Below are 19,864 nucleotides of genomic sequence, written 5' to 3'. Positions count from 1 at the left end.
TAGGAAAAGAAACTGGTTTGGAGAGATGACACTGTTATTATTGGTTTATTCAGTGTGAAGGACATTTATGCAAGGGTGAAACACCAGACCACAGCTCAATACAGAGGTTCAGCCAAGAACTGGTAGCTGGGAGTTCACTGTCAGTATCTTGAGACTTGATGAACTAGTTAAGGAGAGTAAAGGAGATAAGCCAGCTGAGAATAGAGCGTTGAAAAAGGCTGATTTCAGTGAGCAAGAGGAGAAGACAAAAAGGAGGCAGCAAGAGAGTGGTCAGAGAAATGCTTGAAACAGGATACTGTAACATCATAGAGAAGTCAAGGCATGAGGTTTTTCCCTCAAAGAAGAGTCAAGTATGTTAAATACCTAGAGTAGAGAAAAATGAGGAGTAGAGGTCATTCTACTCAGTGACTTTCTGAGATTCCAATGTCATAGAATACTTCTCACTATTCTATCTAGACTGCATGGCATTAAAACAAGCACTGCTGAGCTAAACGTTGAGTACCCATGGACACAAAGAAGGGGAATGATACACACTGGGGGCTAGCTGAGAGTGGAGGGCAGGACGAGGGTGAGGATCAAAAACCTACCTGTCAGGTACTATGCTCATTACGTGGGTGATAAAATTGTCTGCACACCAAACCCCCATAACATGCAATTTACCTATGTAACAAGCCTGCATATGTACCCCCCAAACCCAAAATAAATGTTGGAAGGGAAAAAAAGACGTATGAGGACAGACTTAAAACATTTAAGTTAGGCAGATATGTAATGCTATGTGATGGAAGCGTTTCAGACATACTAGCCATATTTAATTAAAATAGAGTTTGTTAGCTTTTCTTTTAATATAAACATGAGAAACAAAAACCACATTAATTATAGCATTCTTTTCAAAATAAAACTGCAACCAATACTTGAAAAAACGAAACAAAAACAAGCGCTGGTGATAGGAGAGCTGTGGAGCTTAGCAGTAAACTGAAAAGGGAGGAAAGTGGAAGCTCAAGGGCCTAGCAGGCTGATGGGGGGCAGTTTATTTATTTATTCATTTATTTATTTAATTTTATTTATTTATTTATTTATTTGAGACAGAGTCTCACTCTGTTGCCCAGGCTTGGAGTGCAGTGGTGTGATCTCAGCTCACTGCAAGCTCTGCCTCCCAGGTTCACACCATCCTTCTGCCTCAACCTCCCAAGTAGCTGGGACTACAGGTGCCCGCCACCACGCCCAGCTAATTTTTTGTATTTTTAGTAGAGATGGGGTTTCACCGTGTTAGCCAGGATGGTCTCAATCTCCTGACCTCGTGATCCGCCCACCTTGGCCTCCCAAAGTGCTGGGATTACAGGCGTGAGCCACCGTGCCCAGCCTATTTTTTTAAGATTAATAAACACATACCTACACAATCTTGGCATGACTAATAGGCAGGGATGAGGGGAAGAGCAATGAAAGAATACAGTTTAATTCCCAGTGCTGAACCCCAATACACAGTATTTTTTTTCTGCCTGCAATAGATGCAGGGCCTTCTTGAGAAAGACATATGAGATACAGCTGCTTATATTTATCTTTTTTTTCTTTTTGGAAAAATGTTAATATGAATATTTACTACTATTAATTCACTCATTCACTCATTTAGCAAAAACTTATTAAATGCCAGTTCCATATATTACTTGCTCAGTCTAAGAATCCAGCAATAAACAGAGTAGATATAGTCCCTCCCTCATAGCACTCACATTCTACTAAATTTAGCTACTATTTAAAATTCTTTGCCTTTATTTTAGGTTCAGTTGCAGACTCTTCTTCAAAGCAAGTATGTAGAATATTTCATTGAGCAAGTGTTAAGCTGGCAAAATAAATTAAACATAGCAGACTTGGTCATCTTCACTTGGATGGAAGTCCAGCGAACTTGGTCTCACCTGGAAAGCATTTTTGTCTGTTCAGAAGATATTCGAATCCAGCTTGTGAAAGATGCTAGAAGATTTGATGGGGTGGATGCTGAATTTAAGGTTTGTCAAAGACAGGCTGTATGCTATTCTAGCAAAGTTTTGTAAAGAAACATGATTTGGAGCATCGTATTTATAAAAATGAATGTATTTTTGCATGAGTAAGCAGGAGTCAGGAGACTTTTCCTGCAAAGGGCCAGGTAATAAATATTTCAGCCTGTGTGGATCATGCAGCCTCTCTAACACCTTCTGAATGCTGCCATTATAACATGAAAGAAGACATGGGTAATATATAAACAAATGGATATGGTTATATGCCAATAAAACTTTACTTGTAGACACTGAAATTTGAATTTCACATAGTTTTCATGTGTCACAAAATGTACTGTTTTTTATTTTTTTCAATGATTTAAAAACGTAGGCTAGGCTCGGTAGCTCATACCTATAATCCCAGCCTTTTGGGAGTCCAAGGTAGGAGGATGGCTTGAGGCTAGGAGTTTGAGACAAGCCTAGGCAATATAGTGAGACCCCTTCTCTACTAAAAAAATTTTAATAATTAGCTGGGCAAGGTGGCCCACGCTTGCAGTCCTAGCTACTCGGGAGGCTGAGGTGGGAGGATCACTTGAGCCAAGGTAGTTTGAGGTTACAGTGAGCTATGACTGCAGCACTGCACTCCAGCCCAGGTGACAGAATGAGACCCTGTCTCCAAAATAAATTTAAGAACCATTTTTAGCTGCTAGGTCATGCAAAAACAAACATCAGGCCATATTTGTGCTGACCCTTGTGGTAATAAAGGTAAACAGATTCATCTTCAGAAGTAAAAGACTGAGAAACGACAACAGGTAGAAAATAATACTACTAGTTTGGGTTTTTCTTTTCTGTAAAAGCCATAGAAAGCGCGTGGCATGGTGCCCATAATGATAATTGATTGGAGAGATTTCTAGCAAAGGAGAGTGACTATTTCTCATAAAAATTGAGATTAAAAGGTTTTTTCTTTCTACCTAAAGTAGAAGTCACAGATAAATTTTAAGCCATTTAACTTTTGAGGAAGAAAAAATAGATTGTTTAGATCTCTCTCGTTTTTATACGTAGGTGTGCTTTTTAAGATTCTGGGTGCTCTCTCATTCTCTCTCTCTCCCTTCCTCCCTTTCTGCCTTTCTCTCTCCTTCTCCTCCCCGCCCCTCCCCCGCCCCCGCCTCCTCCTACCTGTCTCCCTTTCTCTTCTTTTTCCTCTTCCCATTCTCCCTTCCTTGTCTCCTTTTGCCTTCACTCTTTTTCATTTGATTTAGAAGAGAAAAATTCTGTGTGGGCCTAAAGTGGTGACAATGCTTATCACATTTATTTTTATAAAAACGGTGTGCTTGTACATTGCTTTTGATCTTCATCTAAGAGTTGAAAAGCAAGAGTAAGCAGATGTGGTGTCAGACATTCTTAGAAGTATCTGTGACCTTGCCTCTTCATTCTTTGTTCTTCATTTTTTTATTCTCGAAATGATTAAAAGTTTAGAAAAGATTGTTCTAATATCCACGGCCCGGTATTGTACTTTCATACAGGAGTTAATGTTCAAGACAGCCAAAGTAGAAAATGTGTTAGAAGCAACGTGCAGACCTAATCTCTATGAAAAACTTAAAGATTTACAGTCCAGGTAAGAATAAAGCTATGTAAGATAATCAATTTACTAGAATTTTATGAAGTCTTTTTCACATACCTAATAGTATTTAATACTGTGTTATGGAGGTGCAACCTCTACTAAATTATTTTGTAATTTTGCTTATAATTATCTAGTTATCTCGTACATATGACATGGAACATATATATAGTAAGTTAATGTAAATAAACCCAAAAATATTTGTTTTCTGAGAGGAGTATTATACTAGTAAAATTAGAGTATCTTATTATCAAGAGAATTGACATGACTGATTGATCAATTATTTCATCAAACTATCCTGTAAATATTGATTGAGCACCTACTGTGTGCCAGGAACTGGGATTGCACTCAGTTAATGTAGTCCTTCAGTTTCTATATAGTTTCATTTTATTAGAAATTATCCTGAGGGAGCACAGTAGCATTTTTAAAATCATTGTCCCAAGGGCGATTTCTAAAGTAATTTTCACATTTAATTCTATAACAGTTAGTGGTCATAAGAATATTCTGGCTTTTGATTAAAAATGGGCAGATCTGCTACTAAAATGATGGGTTGTGGAACTGCGATCCTTTTTTTGTTGCAAGGTAAGGAACAGATCTAGATACAATTTTATATTTTATAAACAAAGCAGTTTTATAGTCTGAAAGTTTTTTTGGTAATAAAAACGGCGAAGTTAATTATTTCATTTGAGTGATGCTCTTTGGGGCTTCGGGGCTCTGCCTCTGGGTCATTTCTGCTCTGCTAAGGGCAATAAAGTAGAACCAACTCTGGATCTTATGACTCCTCTGAATACCTGACAGGAGGGAAGTCACTTGTGTTTTGTAGACATCCAGTGGGGGAAAAGAAGGCTGTAAACCAATTACATCTTACCAGTGCATTTTGCTCTCAGGTTGAAGGATGGCGGCCTAGTCTTCTCCACTGCTGTTTAGGAGTGTCATTCAGAAAAGCAATGAATAACGTAAACCTAAGTCTAATTCATATTTAGCCACAACTAATGGTGTGTGTGTGTGTGTGTGTGTGTGTGTGTGTGTGTGTGTGTATTTGGCATAGTACTCTTCTACTTGGCATAACTTGTATATTAGTCATAAGCAAGATAGATGATGGTGTCAGAAGGAAGTAAGCTACCTATTAAACAGTGAGTTTACTATAATGAATGGACAGAGAGGACTTGAGTTTTGTTTTGCTGAAGTTTTAATGACTGAATGGATAAGATATGCTTAAAAATATTTTTCATTCATGTAGGCTTTCTCTTTGTGAAAAAGCTCTCACTGAATACCTGGAAACCAAGCGCATAGCCTTTCCTCGCTTCTATTTCATCTCTTCTGCTGATTTACTTGACATTCTCTCAAAAGGAGCTCAGCCTAAACAGGTAATATTTTTTTTTGAAAGTCTCGTATTGTACCGTGTTCGCTGAGGAATGTCATAGTGTCTCTATCATTGTCAAATGCTACCTGTCATGTCACATGGGCCAGGAACTAGAAAATCTGCAGTTAAAATTTGTAATGTAGCATCAGAGGGATGTCAGAGGCTGTGCAAAAGGGAGTAGGAAGAATAACTGTCTGGTGCTCCGTAAAGAGGAACTATATTAAGTGTGTAAGGCTTAGAGTGCTGAAAGAAGTTGATGGAAAGAAACACTGTCGCCAAATCCCCCGGAATTCTGGGACAAGAGCTGGGGCATCCATTGCCTGGTTAGCAGCTTTCCTAGGGGAGAAAGGGTCACTTGGAACAAGATCATGGCTGGTACCTTCTTACTCCTCCCTCCAGAGTCATCTTCATAATTATGACATTGGGCTAATCTTCCGTGCTGTCCAAGTTAGATTTGTATAATTTCAGGATCATCCCGAATTAACCCTCTAATTTTCCCCTATCTCTGCAAAAATAATGCATCATCTTTTTGCTGATTCCCGTGTCAATATTTAAAGCAAATAAAAACAGATACTAGCTTGTGTAATCTGAGAGCTCAGATCAGGGACAAACTGTACAAATTCCAAAGCACTCCTTCCTACAGACGTTAAGAGAATGTTGCCTTTCATTTAGACCTACTCAATCATTCCTATTCACTTAGATCTTACAGTTGTTGTGGCTGACGTAGCTGGTCACTCCTAGAGTTGACTGTATATTACAGATTATTTTGAAACTGAAGCTTGTGCTATATAATTGTGGACTTTTCTCCATGTTTTTTTTCTCAGAAAAATTTTTCTCTAGGTATTTTTTGTGCCATTTTCTTTAGAATGTGTGTCTCTTCACATTGCAGTTCCCTGAATTTTGCTGTTCTTTGGGCACAGTATTTATCTTAATTATTTCTCTCTTGTTCGTCACTTAACTTTGAACCTAAATTCAGTTGGTTGGCTATTCTTGTTGTTGATAATACAAGTGCAGTCGTGCTATTAGTAACAGAATTTTTGGACAATTTGGGCAACGTGTTCAGGATCGCCACTCAGGTAGTACTGTTTTGTATATTCATGCTAATTTCCAGATGGCTTTGCAAATAAAATCTCTGTGGTTAAATTGACTGTGAATCTACTATCTCCATCTTTTACATACTTATTAGCACACAGTTGGATGCCTTTGAGAAAACTATTTTGAAACATAATAGTTGTAACTACACTATGCTTCAATAAGCCCCTGAGGTTATCCTCATGACCAGCAGCTGAACCCTCTGCCCAGGGTGACTATATGAGGGTAGCAGGTATTATATTTCATGAAAGTACATGTTTCTGAATACTTTTCAAATCTGAAATGCTTATAATGCAAAATGAATTTTCAATAAGTAAGTTAGCAGAGAGGTGCATAAATCTGTAAGTAGGTAGGCATTCTTTTTCTTTTAATCATATTATTTAAACACAGTGAACACTTATGTGACTGGTTTATTGAATAATATTAATTCCATGGAATAACAGTCATGAAACAGTTTTATCTTTCTGCAATTACTAATCTCACATGTGCCCTGCCGAATCTCTTTGCACACGTAGCAGACCCCTAAATAATAGCTCAGGCAGGTATCATAATTTCCTGGTCCCCCTTTATTATTAAAAACTTAAAAAATAAACCAAAAGCAACTCAGCATATTCTAGTTGGAAATTTCCATCTCATCTCCATGTCAAGGCCAAGCTTTCATTTAATAACTTGGGGTTGGGAGGGAGACTTCAGCTCTTTCACCCCCCATCTCTGCCCATGTATCATGGGGAGGGGTTTAGGGGTGTGATCTATCAGTTCTTGCCCTTTCTTAATGACTGCTCCTCCTTCCCTTGGCAGCAGTGACTGTCCATCTTCACCCTTAGCAGCAAGGATCCACGTGCTGGGTTTCTGGTGGAACATGTGTGCAGGTCCTCTGGACAAAGGGAACCTCCCCAGGGATATATATGCCAGAGCCACTCCCACTTTAATCCTCCCAGTTCTTGCTCCTGGCAGTGTAACCAGCCACCTGGTTCCATCTTCCTTCTCTTTTCCTACCTAGGCAGATGTCCAAACAAGGGGCACATCAAAGATTCACTTCCTACTGGTGCCCAGAGTTTTTATGAGTGATTCTCCTATTCCTCTTCCTTGACCTTAGAGTGGAGGTTGGGGGATCCAGTCTTCTACCTTACCCACAAAAGGGGAGGGAGATGCCATGGCCTCCCCATCGTGGCTGATAACTCACACTGTGCAGATGACCTCCTTTGCCCTCTTCCTCCCTATGGTACTTTCTGTAGAAGGCGTGCATGGAGGTGGAGGAGGGTGGGGTATTGAGATGTGTCTTACCAAACCCTGGAAGGACTAACGGTCCTAACCCATGTCCATTACCTTCAGAATGTGCACATAGTCACTACCTCTTTGTCCTTAATTGAAGTCCTAGTCTGTGTTAGAGGAAAAGATCACTCAATGAATTCTTGTCACCAACTCTGTTCACCCTCCTTTTAAATCATCAAAAAATCCTTCATGCCTTAGCTAAACTACATGTTGACTCACAGTCTGTGCATCCCTGATGCCAGTTTATTTTTCACATTTCAGTGATGTGGTTTTTACATCCTTTAAAAAAATTTTTTACAACATGACTTCGGTATTTTACAGAGTGCTATCTTCTCCATTATCAGTGTGACTTACTGTGGATGTCTCCTCACCTACCCCATTCATAGCATTTTAACTACGCGTTCTAAATCCCTGAATTCCAGGTACATTGCTCAGTACTAGTACCCCTCCTTAATGAATGACTAGATTATATAAGACGTTTGAGACATTTGAAATGATGATGAAGCTGAATGTTAAAATCATAGCATGGAGCTCTCCAAACTCCCTCACAACTGTGCTGATAAATGCCACCACGCTAACAAAGGGAGGTGGGTATTTCTTCTTGCCGGCTAAAAGGATCCAGTCCTGTGGCCACAGTATAAACATGCTTACAGTTCTGACACACAGATTTGAAGTGGTTACATATATTTTTGATATATTTTGAAATTTTGAGAAAATTTGTATTCCAAGTTGTGCTCAAAATGTGATTTCATTGAGGTCTTTTGGTGTACACTACTTAAATTTTGAACAATTAAAATTTACATAAAATGCTATCACACTGTTACTAAAGGTCTATTATTAGAAGAAGTGTTTAGCAGCCTTTGTGGTACAAATAACCATCCAAGAGTGACTTGTTGAGAAGGAGCTAAGGGCCATTTGAGTCATCTAGAGCCATAGTCGGCTTCTTTCCCTGAAAGAAATGGTTCTGCAAATTCAACATGCATTCTGAATTCTTGTTCACTAACTATGGAATAGTTAATGCTACAGGCTGTTATGCCAGAGAGTGTGATCTTGCCACACTCTCTTACCCTCTTTTCAATATTAGAATCAGTTTCAGACCACCAGACTTAGTCTTTCCGTCTCTGCCTTTTGTGCTAACATTCCTGAATGTGCTCCCTGTAGTGTGACCGAGATAACATGGCAACTGCAGCTTGTGGAGCAACAATGCAATTTCCCCATAAAAGGCACCCTTTGTGGGTAGATAACTCATCTTGACATCTTGTGAATGACGAATTTTCCAGGTGTCCCTCCTTTACTCACCCACACTCCATTTAAGAGTGTTGGTCCGAGTGAGAGTTTCTGCAGTTAATTGTGGAATGTGATCAGCTTGGATAGACCAGCCAGGGAGGTCTGATAACCACTACAACAGCCATTCTGTAAGCAGAAACCCCCAGTTTAAGATACAAGAGTTGGAATGACAGAGTGATAAAATTGGTGTGTCTAGAATGCTGTCAGTAATTATCAGCTTAGGAGTAAGTTTGGTTAAGGTCAAGTTTTAAAAATTTCCTTCCCTCAAAATTTAGCCTGACCTCCCAAGGTTATTGATTAACTAAAGGATGGTAGATACAGGTGCTGCTTAACTTCAATGGTAAAAGTCTCTCGTAGTTGCTGTAGAAATAAAACTTAAAGGTGTATTTGCAGGATTCATTGACATGGTGCGATAGCTATGGACAACTGGCCTGAAGTCCTTATGGGATTCAGTATTAACATTATTTGGTATTTTTTTCCCCTTTCAGAAAAACATTTGTATTTTTTAACCGAACTAGTATAGTTGTTAAAGTCAGACAAAATAATATCAGTTTACCCTTTTGCACCCTTTCAGGTTGTTATATACTACCTTAAAATAACTGACAACTTTGGGCAATCAAGGTGTTTTTAACCGCTGATTCCTAATGATGTGAAAGGTCTTTTTGTCTGAGAACAGTTTGCACATTTTCTTTCTCTCGTCTATAAAACATTTAACTTCTCCATAAAGTTAGGTTTGGAGAAGCTAATCCACAATAGAGCTATACTAAAGAAAGACTCGCCGTCAACGTGATTGGCTCTACTTGTGCTTCTAATGGGGTAGCTGTGATTCTTATATGGCTACTGAGCACTTGAAATGTGGCAGCTAAGGAACTGACTTTTTATTGTAATGAATTGCAATTGATTTAAATCTAAAAATTGATATTTGATTCAGTTATTGGAAAACATTGCGTGTTTGAAACAACGTGGGTGTGTGAATCTACCTTTGCCCCTGCATATTGTATGAAACGCAAATACAGGTGTACCATTTTCAGATGAAAAATCCAAATTGAGCTGTGCTGTAAATATAAAATACATACCTGGTTTCAAAGACTTGCTGCAAATAAAATAATGGAAAAGATCTCACTTTTTATATTACTCACATGTTGAATGATAATATTTTGGGATATACTGGATTAAATATACATTAAAATTAATTTCACCTTTTTAAAATATGACTTACTGTGGCTGCTAGATGGTTGTAGCTGTGGAAATTGAAGCCACAATGCATTCTCTAAAATGACAAGATACATGTACTCAGGAATGCTTAATGTTTGCATGAAGAAATGCCCTTCAAGGGCATCTGCACCAATCTACACACAAGGAAATCTGCCAACTTGTCTTTGGAGAAATCCCCTAAATTGCAGCGATGAGACAGATGGCACTCAACTGATACCTCTAATAGACTGTAAATATTGGCATTCAAAAAGGTGCTTGTGAGAAATGAGCTTTATATTAGGTGATAAAAAGCACCATCGGATCTTAAAGGAGCAAATATCTAGACCCCACATTCCCACAAGCACAGTATGTTTTTATGCAGAGCTTCCATTTGGTTATCTTCCTGATAGAGTAAAAGTGTCTCAGCATATGAATTTTAAGAGGATGGAGCTCAATAATCATTCATAGTATGCCAAAACCTTCACTGACAGGAGGATATTCTTCTTTAGAAAATTAATAGGAAAAAGACTCAAAATGTACATGGTAAGTTGAGGGCATGCAAGAATGAATTAGTTTTAGTTAAAATGAAATCCATAAAAAAATTCTAACTTTCCTAAAGGAAGTAGAAAGCTGGAAAGATAAGACGTATCTAATGTGGAGGAAGTGGTTGCTCCTGAGTTTAAGTTGGGGCTGAAGAAGGAATGAGAAAGAAGGAGCAAAAGGACACAGAAAAGGGGTCCTGGTTTTGACCATCTTGCCATTGGCTCTATTTACCTGCAGCTGAGGAGGAAGGAATAGAAGCTGCTCATGAAAGTGTAGTCTGTCACAGAAAGTACAGTGTAAGAGCAACTCTGCTTGGCATGACTTATGAATATGTAATATTTTAAATGGATACCTTAACATAAAGGCAGCCTGATTCACCTAGAGGTTCAGGTATTCAGGTGTATGACAAGAAAATAGAGAATCTACTTTCAAAATAAATGCCATAAATTATATAATCCCATGGAGATTATCCTTGATTATCTTCTCAAAATGATGAATATGTGGTTAATCACAAATTGTATAACAATATGCACAATTTTTTCTTCATTTTGCATATGTGTTGCCACTGCATTGTATTCTATTGTAGCCCCTTTGGAATTCTCTCCATAGCCAATGTATAAGTTGTACAACAACATTAAGGTTATTATAATATGAGATTAAAGTAAAATATCACTTCAATGTTATGAGGTCCAAAAATTAAATGTTATAAATGTGAGGTCCTGCCAGCAAGGATTTTCTAGGCCCTTCTGTGGAATCTGAAATTGTTCTGGTCTCAGGCTTGCTTTGATGTCACTTGATGAAGGTTGTTCAGTTCCAGCTTAAACTCAGTGGGTAGAGCTTCCAGCTATAACAGATTAGCTTTTAACAGAGTACTGTTCTTTCTGAAAACAACTAGAAAAGCTGGATAAAATATTTAACTAAATCTGCTTAAATGCACTGAAGAGCATTTAAAGAGTATTGAAGAATTAGTGTTCCAGGGGCTAAGATAGCAGCAGAAGAAAGCACAAAGAGATTTGCCTAATGTTTGGTGCTGCTTTTCTCCTCAAGACATTTGATAATTCGTAGATGTGGCCAACGGCATGAGAAGCTGATCAGAGCTTTCAAGAGGCTCATGGAACTTGAAAGAAGGAGAAAAATAAAATAAAACTGGAACTCAGGCCCCATTAAGGAGGATATATACAGAGAATCGAACAATAATAATAAATGGTTCTAAGATGGATTGGACAGAAATTTGCCAGAGTAGGGGGAGGAGGAATCTACTATATCTAAAAATCAGATATCGAAATCAGATATCTAAAAATTAGATATCTACCGTATCTAAAAATCAATTCCAGATGGATGTAGATTTAATGTGAAAGGTGAAACAAACGATATACAACATGTGAGGAAGGATATCTTCATAATCTTGCGCTAAGCAAAATTTTCTTAAATTGGACACAGAAGTCCTAACTATAAACAAAAAATTGGATAAATTTGACTATGTTAAAATTTTAAAACTTTAGCTTATCAAAAGATACTGTTAAGAGAATAACAATGCAAGCTGCAAAGTGGGAAAAGATGTTTGCAATATAAACAAAAGACTCATATATGGAATATATAAAGAACGCCAACAAAAAAAGGCAGATAATCTAATATAAAAGTGGGCAGAATACTTACACAGACAGTTCACAAAAAAAAGATTTGATGGCTAGTAAACATAAGAAAGGTTGCTCAATTTCAGAAGTCATCAGGAACCATAGGAGGCAGATGCAAAAGAGTACGTACTATGTGAATTCACTTCTGTAAAGATAATGTCCCTTTTTAGAGAAATAGTAACTGGCATGCACCATGAGGAGTCTTGTGGGTGCTGGGATCCTATTTTTTTTTTTTTTGGACATGGAATCCCACTCTGTCACCCAGGCTGGAGTGCAATAGTGCGATCTCGACTCACTGTAACCTCCACCTCCTGGGTTCAAGCAATTCTTATGCCTCAGCCACCTGAGTAGCTGGGATTTTAGGTGTGCACCACCGCGGCTGGCTAATTTTTGTATTTTTAGTAGAGATGGGGTTTTGCCATGTTGGCCAGGCTGGTCTTGAACTCCTGGCCTCAGGTGATCTGCCTGCATTGCATTGGCCTCCCAAAATGCTGGGATTACAGGCGTGAGCCACCATACCCGGCCACTATTCTATTCCTTAATCTTGTGGTAATCACAAGAATTGTGCTTACTTTGTTAAAATTTATTAAGTTGTATACACATAATTTTTTCCCATTTTTCTGCATATGTATTCCAATTTCTAAAAGTTTATTTTAAAAAAACCCAGCATTTGTGTTGTGAATACATTTATATAAAATTATACATTTATGCATGTAAACATTTTATGAAAGAAACACAAAACCTTATATGCATTGATGATATATGGATATGTTTAAGTTATAGTAATAAGTGAAAAATCAAATTATAAAATATTATACTGTGATTTTATTTTTGGTAAAAGCAAATCTGGATTATGTAAGTAATTGCATGTTCATTATTGAAAGTTTGAAAAATATAGAAATACATTAAAAAGTTGAGATTAATATACTCATTGCTATTTTTGATCGATCATAGTTTTTTAAATGTGTCTGTGTTTGTGAGTTATGACATATATACTTAATCAAAACTGTAATATTCCTCTACAATTTGATGTTTTGTAGCTATAAGAGGTTTCATTTTATGAATGTGCCATACCGATTTAACTAGCTTCTAGAAGGCCTTTTTTTTTCAGATTTAGACTCTTAACCATATTGTATGCCTATGTCTCTGTACCATCACCAAAACTGTTAATTTTATTATTTTATTTTTCTTTTTTCTTTGGAGATGGAGTTTCATTCTTGTCGCTCAGGCTGGAGTGCAGTGGTGCAATCTCAGCTCACTGCAACCTCTGCCTCTCAGGTTCAAGCGATTCTCCTGCCTCAGCCTCCAGAGTAGCGGGGATTACAGGCACATGCCACCACACCCAGCAAATTTTTGTATTTTTAGTAGAGTTGGCGTTTCACCATATTGGCCAGGCTGGTCTCAAACTCCTGACCTCAGGTGATCCACCTGCCTCTGCCTCCCAAAGTGCTGGGATTATAGGTGTGAGCCACCACGCCTGGCCCAAAACTGTTATTTTTTTAAAAAAACACATGCAACTATTTACTATTTTGACACATTGACTTAAGTTTTTACACATGTAAAAATCATGGACTCACTTTATCTCATTCTAGAGAATATCATCCACAAAAGACCAGGGCTGCCCGTATTTTGGTCATGATTTATATTCTTAAAAATGTTATCGTGAATATTGTCATTACGAATAAATTAATTAATGAAAACATATGAATGAGTCCTGAGGTGCTCACCAGGCCAGGAGTGGCACTAGGCTTTCTGTATATTTTATCCCATTAATAAGCAGCAGCAGCATCTTTAGGTAGATAGGGCAAATACGAATTTAGATATAGGCAGAAAGCAAGCGGTACAGTTTGAGAATATAATTGTAAGCTGTAGTAATTTTGTCTTTTTTCCCTTTTTTTTTTTTTTTTTTTTTTTTTTGAGACAGAGTCTCTGTCACCCAGGCTGGAGTGCAGTGGCGCGATCACGGCTCACTGTAACCTCTGCCCCTCCAGGTTTAAGCAGTTCTCTGCCTCAGCCTCTGGTGTAGCTGGGATTATAGGCGCGTGCCACTTTTCCCTTTGTTTTCTAAGTGAACAGTAGCTGTAAGTCCTGAAGGTAGATCAACTGATCACTGCATGCGTTTTAAATTATAAAATTAGCTAATGATTAAGTATTTTCAGTTTATTTACAATTAGATAAATGTAAGTTCTTTTATTTCATAAGAGGTTCTCCCTGTGCACAGTTCTGATATTTATGAATTTCAGTTACTAAGCTTCGGTTAAATAATGCCAGTGCCCTGACAACATGGTTCAAATTTCAGCTACTATGGTAAATTAACTCTGAGTGATTGCATAAAGCACATAGTTGATTACTAACTCTCCAGCCCACAAAAATCACTGCCTAAGTAACAGATGTGCATCATGATCAGTGACAGTCATGTCACATCTTTCTAATTCTGTCAGTGATCAGCCACTGTGCTGCTTTTACTCACTTCACACACAGGCAGCTAAGCTTGTAGTTCTGTGATGAACCCGCATGACATTTTTCATTAGTTAATGGACAGAAGGAAATAGTAACAAAGTTGGAAGTGTAGCACAGAAATGAAAATTGATAATGCTAGAAGCGAAAATGGAATCAAACATAGATGGGAGTCACAGAAGAGAGAGCTGATGGACAGTGACGACCAGACACCACCAGAGAGAGTGATATGCAGCCAGGGGAACTTAGTGAAGATAAACTTGGGAACATAAATGACAACAGTGGTTTTGACAAAAAGAATGAAGATGTACCAGAGGAAGTGATGCCAGGAAAAACGAACATATTAAAAACAAACCTCCCAAACAACAAAAACTGACTTCACATTAAAGAGACTTACAAGAAATTTCATGACACTGAATGCTTCAAAGGTAAAATGTTGATGGCCGGATATAAATTCAAAGGGAGTATGAGTTTGTCAAGGCAGAGAAAAGATGCTCGTTCTGTACCTTAAGTAGTAAGATGAGAAGGAGGCAAGTGCTATTCAAATAACTTGTTTTCTGCAAAGAAAACTGTTTAGTGTTTTAAAATGCAGTCGACAAAATACTAGTTTATGGGTTTTTTTGATCTCCCTGTATGTTTATAACCAACAGTGAGAAGCTTTAATGTTTTGACACAAATTTGTAAAGGTCATTGTCCCATCATAAGTTTCTCCCATTGATCATTTAGATTGCATAATGTGATTTCAGCCGGTGTGGTCATTTTTATGATTTTGTACTATTATGCAAAGTCAGGACTACCTGTATTCAGTTTTTGCACTAATCTTTTAGAAACCTACTTAAAATACATGATGAGTTATTGGTTCTTTTTAAAAAATGATTTGAGGTGCTCATATCCTTTCTCTATCAAAAGAGGAGCCTACGAAGTATTAATTTTTTATTATTTATTTATTTATTTGAGATGGAGTTTTGCTGTTGTTGCCCAGGCTGGAGTGCAGTGGCGCCTTCTCGGCTCACTGTAACCTCTGCCTCCCGGGTTCAAGTGATTCTCCTGCCTCAGCCTATCGAGTAGCTGGTATTACAGGCATGCGCCACCATGCCCAGCTAATTTTGTATTTGTAGTGGGAACAGGGTTTCACCATGTTGGTCAGGCTGGTTTCGAACTTCTGACCTCAGGTGATCCACCCGCCTTGGCCTCCCAAAGTGCTGGGATTACAGGTATGAGCCACTGCACCCAGCCTAATCTATTTTTAGTTGTAAAATGAAAGGCCTTTCCAAACAGCTCACTGGGAAGAAGGAATTTTAATTTTGGGTTAACAAACACGGAGAGATCTCATTAAAAATAGAACAAATCTGAGGGCAACAGGGGCCACACTTGTTAAAAAAATAGTCTTGTTCCCTCAGAAAGTTTAAATAGAAGACAATATGAAAACATCTAACTTCAACTATGCCATGTATAAGAAATAGGAGAACTCTGCCTAAGGTTTGTGTTTCCTGGTCATTGAGTTACTACAGAGCTAGAAGTTCTCGAAATTATTTTCTCACCCAAGCAGTAATGTGTGAGAGTGTCTGATGGCTGAAGTCTCATTTATCCAAAGGCTTTTCAGTTGAATATTATCTAGGCCCATTACACAGTAGAAGCCATTCAACATCTGTGTACTTCCTGGCCACTTCAGCTGTAAGAGTGAATTATGAGATTAGTGGAGACTTTCTCTATATTAATATCCTCTGGGTAATGTACAGAGATGGAAGAGAATAGAACCCAAGCTGTGATCAGGTAGCTACCACTCTATCTGTGTTTAAAGTAAGTGAGAGTCTCAAAAACTCATCTATTTTAAACTCGGAGGACTTCTTGCTGTGATTTTCTTTGATAATAAAACTGCATGTACAGCAAAAATGAAAAGGCTGAAAGCTTCAAAGATTAAATCACCCTAAAGAAGTTCCTTACCAATATTGGTGTTGGTCTTGGCATGCAGAAAATTTAGGCAGGTTGCTATTGTTTCTAGAAGCTGCTATGGTATACTTATCATGTCCAGTTAAACTGCATTTCAAGAAAAGTTTGTTACAGCAGTGGAGCCTATATGCTTGGAAATGTTTTGTATTGCTTCACCCTATCTTCTGGTTATCAGCAGCTCATATTTATTTTTTTCTGTTGAGGTAAAATTTAACATAAAATTAACTGTTTTAAGTATGCAATTCAATAGCATTTTGTACATTCACAGTGTCATGCAACCACCTTTTATCTAAGTCCAAAACATTTTCATCAAGCTGAAAGTAAAACCCCCTATCCATTAAGCAGTAACTTCTCATACCCCTCCCTCCAGCCCCTAGCAGCCACCAATCTGCTGTCTGTATCTATGGATTTATCTCTTGTGGATATTTCATATAAATGGGATAATGGGATAATACAAGATATGATGTGTGGTATATTGTGACTGGTTTCTTTCATTTAGCTTATATTTTCAAGATTCATCCAAGTTGTAGCATGTATCAGTAATATTCCTTTTAACGACTGAACAATATTCCATTGTATGGATATACCACATTTTGTTTATCCATTCATCATTTGATGGACGTTTAGGTTGTTTCCACCTTTTGGCTATTGTGAATAATGCTTCGATGAACAGAGATGTACAAATACCTGTTTGAGTTCCTATTTTCAACTCTGTAGGTATATACCTGGGAGAAGAATTGCTGGATCATTGCTAATTCTATGTTTAAGTTTTTGAGGAACCACAAAACTGTTTTCCACTTAGCAGCTTTTATGTGCACTATGAATAACCAGGGAACATGTATTCCCATTTCTGATACTTCCTCTGGGCTGACCCTTGCCCTTTACTCAGTCTACCCATAGAGAGATGATAGAGTAACTTCCCTGATTAATAAAGTCTGTTCTCTTTTTCTCCTTGGGTGTGAATTTACCCACACAACACATGTCATTCTCTCCTTTCCTCCATGACAAAAACATAGGGCAGTGCTCCCCAGAGGAGGATTGTTCTGGTCCGTGCTAACATAACAAGATGAATAAGTGTTGTTCATTCTGGGGTTGCGGTTGGAGGCCAGTTAGATTTTGTTCTTCAAACTGACTTCTGCAAAATAAATGCTAAGGTTTTGTCTTTGATCTGATCTTTGTTGTTGTTGGTTTTTTTTTTCCCCCAAATTGTCTGGAACCTGCATAGAGTTCAATGTGCTTGCTATTTACTGGTTTTGTATTGGAGAATGCAAAACTTAGGATGTAAGAGGTTATGATACCGGAAGAACTTGATGTTTTTAGATGTGGCCTGGAATTATAGATTCAATGTCTAACTGCCACTTACTTTTAGTTATGTCAACTTGGAGAATTTACCTAATATTTTAGTTTTAATTTCCTCATCAATGAAAAGGGAGAAATCCTACTCACCTTTCTTATGTACCAAGGATACTGTGGGGCTCACCAAAGTATCAAGGCAAGTGCATGTTAACAGATAACCTCCCCCAAAAGTAAAATTCTTTCTAATTGACATTTTTCATTTCAGACGTTTTAATAGCTTTTTCATAGTGTACACTAATGCTGTGAATTTGAATTTTTAAAACTTGACTACAGAAGCCCCAGCAGGATGCCTGTCTACAGGAATATGGTACAGATAGAGAAGTCAGTAAGCCTCCAGTCATCAAGTAGAAAATAGGTCACTTTTCATGGTAAGCTTTCATCAGCCAACATGTGATGATTTGGCCAGAGTGACTGGCCACTTCTCCACCAAGATCCTTTCAAGCTCTGACATTTTAGAAGTGACTTTTATCTTGAGGGAAAACATTTTGAGACAACTCTAACTCCATAAAGTTTCATGACTTCATATGGCATCATCTCTAGATTATCAGAATATACCTACAGCAAGAAATGCTCTTATCTTTCCTAATATTCTCATTTTAGGTAACACATCACCTTGCCAAACTTTTCGACAGCATTGCAGATCTGCAGTTTGAAGACAATCAGGATGTTTCTGCACACAGGGCAGTTGGAATGTACAGCAAAGAAAAGGAGTATGTCCCATTCCAAGCCGAGTGTGAATGTGTGGGCCATGTAAGATTTGATTATGAGGTTTTCTATGCTAGGGGAGTATTTTCAGCATACTCTTAGAAGGTTGAGTTAAACAAGAAAAAAATTCAACCCAGGTCAAATCAGGCTCTGCTTAGTTTTTTGCTCGGAGGTTCCTTTTTATCTGTATCAACTGTGACAGAGGGCTCTTCTGCCATGCGTTCCAGTTTCTACTCATGTGACTTTGGCACCCAGCAGGGTCTCAGAGACGCTAGGAATTGAGCTAGACAGAAGCAACTGTCATAGATTGAATGAGTGACCCCAGAATTAGTAGCAAATGCAACTTAGTGACTGAGTCTCCTACAAAGCTTATTCTGTTTTCACCACTGCTCAGAGAACAGAGAAGAGTTACAGTGAAGCAGCACCTTGCAATAAAGCTTGTTTTAAAGAGGCTTTGTGTTTCAGTAGTCCATTGTGAATGTTATAAATGGCTCCTCGTAAATAAAGTTGATTGAGTCTAGCAAGCTGATGTCCTGTACTCTAATTACCATGTGCACAGAGTTAAGTTAGCATATTCTCTCCTCTCACAGCCAAATACCTCAAAAATATTCTTAACAGTTATCCACAAGAATGGCTCATTATGATTTATGAAAGCATTTCTGGTGTGTTCAGATTATTTAGGGGAATTGCATCTTTTTATGATGAAGCTTGCGTAGCTTGGGTTAATCCACAGAGTAACTGATGGAATAGTGTCTAGTGGAGAACCATTTGGGTTGGGGCAGGTGTTCCTGAAAGTATTTGCAGAAATGTGAGTGGCAACCTTATTTTACAAGGGTTTTCTTTACTCCTTTCTGTTGCTTTTTAATATTGTACCAGAAAAATCCTGCCAAATGAAGGAGAAGCAGATGGTGGAATACTTTGATTAAAATATATTTTTTGATCTCTTGGGCTTTTTAGGATGATATTATAATGATTAGGAAAAGTTGCCATAAACTCTCTTGACAAAAGTGTGTTGCTGTCTGCTCCCTCCCAGCAAACTGCTCACCGACTGGCATGATGCCTGGAGGGGGATAGTCCAATTGATGGATGTGGTTGTCACTAGCAGGAACCCTTGATATTGAAAGTTTTTACAGTGCTCTAATTTATTCTGTATAAGCAACTTATGCTAGAGACTTGTAAACATATACAAATTCACCCCCTAATTGCCTTCGTTTTATAAAAAGATGCTTTTAATTTGGTGCTTTTTTGTATTTCTGCACTCTTTTCATTGGCTCCCCCCTAGTTTAGTCCATTAGTATATTCTTCAGCAAGTGTCGAATACCTACTATGCATCAGATGCTAGGTCAGGCTTTTGGGAGTTCAGAATTGGCCCTTGTCTTCGAGGAGGTCTTAGGCCCATTGAGAAAATGGATATGCACATAATAATAGA

At 38.0% G+C, this 19,864-nt stretch overlaps 1 protein-coding gene across 1 annotated transcript in view; it reads left to right on the top strand.

The window, feature by feature from the left end:
* The window catches only part of DNAH11 (dynein axonemal heavy chain 11), a 355,283-nt gene that overhangs the window by 87,863 nt on the left and 247,556 nt on the right, over nt 1-19,864 (top strand). The window contains exons 26-29 of the mRNA XM_063667481.1: nt 1,773-1,997; nt 3,488-3,579; nt 4,823-4,949; nt 18,331-18,480. Coding sequence (XP_063523551.1) covers nt 1,773-1,997; nt 3,488-3,579; nt 4,823-4,949; nt 18,331-18,480 — 594 coding nt within the window. The remainder of the gene's footprint in view (nt 1-1,772; nt 1,998-3,487; nt 3,580-4,822; nt 4,950-18,330; nt 18,481-19,864) is intronic.

Source organism: Pongo pygmaeus, chromosome 6, assembly GCF_028885625.2.
Source record: "Pongo pygmaeus isolate AG05252 chromosome 6, NHGRI_mPonPyg2-v2.0_pri, whole genome shotgun sequence".
In the NCBI taxonomy this organism is placed as follows: Eukaryota; Metazoa; Chordata; class Mammalia; order Primates; family Hominidae; genus Pongo; species Pongo pygmaeus.
This window is presented reverse-complemented; position numbering and strand designations above follow the sequence as displayed.